A 6,069-nucleotide genomic window follows, 5' to 3' on the forward strand; every position below is an offset into this window, starting at 1 on the left:
GTATACAGTATTCTAGCGTAAAAATAAAAATTTGTGCTTTTACTTTTTTCCTCTGGGAAACCCACTGTTAATTTCAGACACACTTCAGGGAAATTTTCTGTCACTGCAGCCCTAGATTTTTTGTCATAATTAAAGTTCAATCTTACTTTTCTAAATAAAAAGAATAAAATAAACAAACCAAAAAAAAAATGTGTCAGCTATTGTAAATGATACCTGCAATTCTCCCAAATTTGGGTTCAGGACCCTACTGTGGACCGTGAAGCATTAATTGCTGGCTCTTCAGAAGAATCTATGGAAATACAATTAACCTAAAAAATTGCCAAAGACGTATTTAAGTTTAAATGTTAGAAAGAGTTCAAAACAATGCTCATAACATATTTTCCCTTCCAAACAGGTATGGCCTTTGCTCTGCTCACCTCGGTGGCTCCAATATTCGGCCTCTACACGTCCTTCTTCCCTGTTGTTCTATATATGATATTTGGCACAGGTCGCCACGTGTCTACAGGTAAAGTCAGCCACGTCTGGTTTAGATGTGTCAAACATCATTTCTTTTTAAAGAGATTTGCTTTCAAGTCAACTAATACATTCTCTGCTGTTAATTTTGTGTGTTTCAATGTGCCTTTGATGTGTATCTTGAGCACTTATTTATATTTTATATATTTTAAGAGCAAGAATACTGTAATTGGAGCCCTGTCAAACAAAAAAATCCTTTCACTATCTTGGACAGACAATTAAGTTTTTCTGTTCTAATTTATTCTTTTCTATTTACCCTGTCAGGTACTTTTGCTGTAGTGAGTCTGATGACAGGGTCAGTTGTGGAGCAGCTGGTTCCCACTCCTCTGGAGATGAACTCCAGCTCACCCCAAGCAGCAGATTTTGAGGCCCAGAGAATTGGAGTGGCCTCTGCTGTAGCACTCCTCTCAGGAATCATTATGGTAAAACAGATGTAGAAACGTGTGTACACAAATTAGAATGAGATTTTTTTTATACTTATTAAGCTTTGTTATTCTCCAGCTCTGCATGTTCGGTCTTCAGCTGGGCTTCCTCTCCACCTATCTGTCAGAGCCAATTGTTAAAGCCTTCACCAGTGCCGCTGCCTTCCATGTTGCCATCTCCCAGCTGCAAAGCATGCTGGGTCTGCGGCTCCCTCGCCACACAGGGACCTTCTCACTCTTTAAGGTGACCAGTTTATATCTTGCTGCTTTACCCATTTTTTGTCCTTTTTTTAGCAGAATGTTTAGTTTGCTCACTGTGTTTTGTGCTCAGACTTTAGCAGTAGTGATGGAGAACCTGCCTCACACCAACACAGCTGAGCTGCTCATCTCTTTGGTGTGCTTGGCCATCCTCGTTCCTGTTAAAGAGGTCAATACACGCTACCGGCACCGCCTACGCACTCCTATTCCTGCGGAGATTCTCACGGTCGGTCACTGAGTTCTGAAGACATAACTTTGCCAAATTTAAAATCCCTGCTCGTAATTTGGGAATTWATGCTTCACTTCTCAGGTAATTATTGCTACTTTTGTGACATACGCCTCATCTCTGGACTCTTCTTACAACATTGAGATCGTCGGCCACATCCCAGCTGGGTAATCTTTGAAGTCWTCACAAAGGGAAATGCTTTTGGACTTAACTTTTTTGACTAATATTTACCAATTGCCTTATTCTTAGATTTCCAAGGCCACAGCCACCTGCCTTCCACGTGTTCCCTGCCATTGCTGGTGACACAATCGCTATAACGTTTGTTGGCTATGCTGTGTCTGTCTCACTGGCAATGATTTACGCAGACAAACATGGGTATTCCATACATCCCAACCAGGTAAAAGTCAGGAATATTGCAGCTGCTTGATGTGATGTCAGGTGGAACTGTAGCCAAGGTTGTGATCAGTTTGAACTGAATCTCTGATTTCAGGAACTGCTGGCTCATGGGATCTCCAACACCGTCTCTTCCTTTTTTACTTGCTTCCCCAGCTCAGCCACGCTGGCCACCACCAACGTCCTCGAGAGCGCCGGGGGATACACACAGGTATTGTGCATGAAGGAGATTTTATGAACCGTCTGTGGTGTTGATGCCACAACTAATTTCTTTGTGAACACTGAGGCTTTAAGGGAAACTGACTTTGTGTGTGTCTACTTGCAGCTCTCTGGCCTCTTCACCAGTCTAGTTGTTCTGATCGTCCTGCTGCTGATTGGACCACTGTTTTACTTCTTACCTAAGGTGTGTCCACGTGTGGTAGATATTTGATTGGATTGTGATTTAATCAAGGGGACAATGAATGCTAGGACAATGCAAAGATGGGGTGCGAAAGGGATTGTTTATCTTGGGTCATGAGACCTAAGATAATGGATTTTTCGATCACAGGAACAGAGAGTGTTTTAATGTTTATTGGGGATTACGTGACTTGACGGTGGGTTTAGAAAACTGCTAAAAGACTGTGTGAAGCTTGAATTGTTCAGAAACCTATAGGTATGTGATGTGATGCACTCCTTGCTGTAGCAAGCAATAAAATCTCAGGACTCAGAAAACTGTCTTAGCTGTCTTTGTTAAAAGGTTTTCCATTTCAGTCCACTTCACAAACGTGTCTGTTCAAGTTTAAGAAAAACAGTGGTGGGTGGGGGGGTTTCCACTCTTCACCCTCTATTATTTCTGTCCTCAGGCGGTCCTGGCATGCATCAATGTTACCAGCCTCAGGCAAATGTTCCTGCAGTTCCAAGACTTACCTGAGCTGTGGAGAATCAGCAAGCTGGACTTTGTAAGGTCATTTAGTGGCAACAAGAATATGAAGAAATAGAGAACTGTCGACATTTTTGTAACTCACCTCAAAGGCAAAGTTGCCCAGATTTTTGAACAACAACAACAACAAAAAAAGCTTTCCAGCCAACATGTATTAATCAAGTCACCTTTGCATTTTTACCTTATTTGGTAACAATTGATGCTGACATCCAGAAATGTATCTTTGTCTTCGGGCAGCTGGTTTGGGTTGTAACCTGGCTCTCCGTGGTGGTCCTCAATGTAGACCTAGGCCTGGCTATTGGAGTGGGTTTCTCGATGATGACTGTCATCTGTCGCACACAAAGGTACAACTTCTATTCCCTCTCAACAAATGCTGGTTTATAATCCAGCAGCAGTAATTCTGTTTAAAGTTTTGTGTGAGGAATCTTACTGTAATGTTAAACATCTGAAATGATCTGTGATTATAATTTCATATAGACACTTAAACACGCAGGACACATTTAAAACTGATTAATAAAATGGCTGATCGTTGATTCCACAGGGCTGAATGCTCAGTGCTTGGACGAGCGAGCAACACAGAAATATACAGACCAGTGGAGAATCACAACAAGGTGAGTGAAGTCTTTTGTCGTTAATCTTTTCACTCGGTGCAAAAGAAGAATCTATCTTAGGCTCAGAAACCTTGATTACATTAAAGAAAATAAACAACAACAACAACAAAATAAGTTCTTCATCCCAGCTCCTTCTAATCTGAGAGATGATTCATGGAGAATTCCTAAAACAAATAAAGATGAGACTGTGCCGTTTCCTCGTTAGTGTTATGAAGTGCCCGGAGTGAAGATCCTCACCTACAATGGGCCCATTTACTATGGCAACCGCAGCTTCTTCAGGGAGAAGATGAGCAAGTTGTTGGGCCTGACGCCAGAAAAGATCCGCAGCAGAGAAAAGGCAAGGAAGGCTGTGGAGAGCCGGGACCAAGAAACCGCCGTCAGCACAGTGGTAGGCAAAACTACAGCAAAACAATTTACAGATTTTGTGAGTCATTCAATAACTATTTCACTTTATGTTTCTTATTTAGGATAGTAGCATCACAAACACATCATTTTCCTCAGAAAATGAGTTCTTTAAATCAGGTAAAACATATTAAATCACTTTAATCACATTGTTTAAAATGTTTCAGGGTAAGTTAGAATTGTATTTCTCTGCAGAAACCTCAGAGAGTGACGTCCAGGCTGTGCTGATTGATTGCAGCAGTGTGATATTTGTTGATATTGCTGGAGCAAGACTCTTCACTCAGGTTAGTCATAACAGCAAAAACAATACTACATCTCTAAAAAATATATATCTTTATAAATTATGATGGCTTTTTGACTTTTAGATGTGCACTGAGTGCCAGAAAATTGGCGTTCATGTGTATTTGGCTAACTGCAATGGTAAGACTAATACATATTTCTAAATAGTCTTCTTTATTTTGCTATCATTGATTTAAATTCAAACTGTTGCTCCTTCTTAGAAAGCGTCCTAAAGATGCTGACATCAAGCGGCCTGATGAGCCACATGAACCCTCAACATATTTTTGTCACAGTCCATGACGCTGTGCTGTACATTCAGCAACAGAAGGTGAACATCAACCAGCAACAATATCCAGCAGAAATAGCTGTTTGCATAACTCAAAATGAAGTGATAACTACTACTGCCGTCTGTCGTAGGAAAAACCTCCAGAGCACACCACAACAGTTTGGGTATGAAGCAGAAGGACGGGGATGAAGCCACTCGCCTCAGCCAGGTGTCCGGAACAAAAACAGTTCAAGCACGTTTGGACTGAGAWAACGTCCATCATCGGACTACAAGTGGTGCAGTGTTTGGGGTCAGACTGGACTGAACACCAGTGTTTCAAAGAAATGGCAGCATGTTGTAGCACATTTAATTACAATAACTTGTAATTAACAACAACACTTCACAYGGTAATTAAAAAAACAATGTCTAAAAGCCTTCATAAGCTTGCTCTCTCATTTGTTTTTACTCAGCTGTTGTTTTATATTCATATTCTGTTTTTGGACATTGAAATATTTATTTAGTTTCTGCTTTGTTGTCGCTACAAAATACAAAGGAAGTGCACTAAATAGTTTAGTTGAAAYGCTTCAGTATTTATAGCTTTTGGAAGTTGAACTTGAATATGCCTCTGTGTACAAAACTGGATTTTCATATTGATTTTACTTGTTCAATGCTGTAACCTGAGATGTAATAAATGCTCTTTGTGCAGCAGCTGTGCCATCCAGTGGCTTTAAGGAATAAAGTTTTTCTTTAAACAAAAAACAAATAAATGAACCAGGAAAGCTTTTCTTGTTCTTGTTTTTGTTGTTGTTCTCAGTCATTACTAAAACTTATTAGATTAGATGTATTTATTTGGAGTAATGCTGTTATTTAGTGTTGTTGTCAATGGTGGGTGTGGGTGTGGGTGTTCTCTGTGGAATGTGAAGCATGTCATGTTTTTCATTTTTGCAGTGGGAAGAAGAGAGGCCTTTGTATTAACAGAGATACTGTAGATTTATGTTTTGGGACTGATGAATGACAAAAAAAGCTAAATACTCTAAATCAACCAACAAGAACTAAAACAGAGTAAAACCACAAGCCRTTAGTCATGCAAAGTCATTGGGTGTTTAATGCAAGTGAAAAAAAAATCTGCAATGGAAACACCTGAGCGTGTTATTTAAAACATTTTCCAAGAAAAGTAGATCGAGCTGACATGAAATCTTCATTTACAGTAGGTTGATTAAAAGTTGTCTTTGCTTCACTGCCATGCTGCCCTCTTCTGTTCAACAGCTGAAATTGTTTTCTCTTCATCTCAATTCTAATACCTTGACCTGAAAACTAYACATACTGAGTTCAACATCATATACTGTAAAGATAAAGAAGAAAAAACTAATTATGTCCTTGCTTGATGTTAGATACCCAAGTTAATATTTTTCTTTCCCTGTGCATATTTCAAGGAGGAGGCCTCTAGATACTGTACCCTTTGGGGTTTCCTTTAAAGCTCAACGAGTATTTCACTAATTGGCAGGAAGTAGTCCACTTCAATTAGAACATGGTTCACAAGCATCTGGCCAAATATTTACAAAGCCAGAATTTACTGTCAGGTCTGCTAACATGAGCATACGTGCAGGGAGATGTTAAAAAATAAAATCAAATAATAATATTTCTTTGAACCCAGTAGCGAAGGCAAGACATTTCTAAWAAACAAAACAAAAAAATTGTGGGTATAAAGGAAAAAGGTAAGGTTTTCACACACTTGGTTATGAAATGCTCTAAAAAATGTATGTACTGTATGTGTGCATGTG

General features: G+C 39.6%; 1 protein-coding gene across 1 annotated transcript; it reads left to right on the plus strand.

Moving 5' to 3' along the window:
* Positions 1 to 394: 394 nt before the first annotated feature.
* Positions 395 to 5,072, plus strand: slc26a10 (solute carrier family 26 member 10; the record flags this gene model as incomplete). Its single annotated transcript, XM_014018979.1, is given in 17 exon segments — positions 395 to 505; positions 778 to 935; positions 1,015 to 1,179; positions 1,267 to 1,419; positions 1,504 to 1,586; positions 1,669 to 1,816; positions 1,910 to 2,023; positions 2,138 to 2,215; positions 2,655 to 2,750; positions 2,969 to 3,075; positions 3,273 to 3,342; positions 3,548 to 3,730; positions 3,810 to 3,864; positions 3,940 to 4,028; positions 4,110 to 4,164; positions 4,245 to 4,351; positions 4,441 to 5,072. Coding segments are annotated over 17 exon segments (1,811 nt in total), but the record flags the coding sequence as incomplete, so codon positions are not given.
* Positions 5,073 to 6,069: the final 997 nt, after the last annotated feature.

The sequence above is a fragment of the Austrofundulus limnaeus genome, unplaced genomic scaffold (genome assembly GCF_001266775.1).
Source record: "Austrofundulus limnaeus strain Quisiro unplaced genomic scaffold, Austrofundulus_limnaeus-1.0 Scaffold3, whole genome shotgun sequence".
Lineage (NCBI taxonomy): Eukaryota > Metazoa > Chordata > Actinopteri > Cyprinodontiformes > Rivulidae > Austrofundulus > Austrofundulus limnaeus.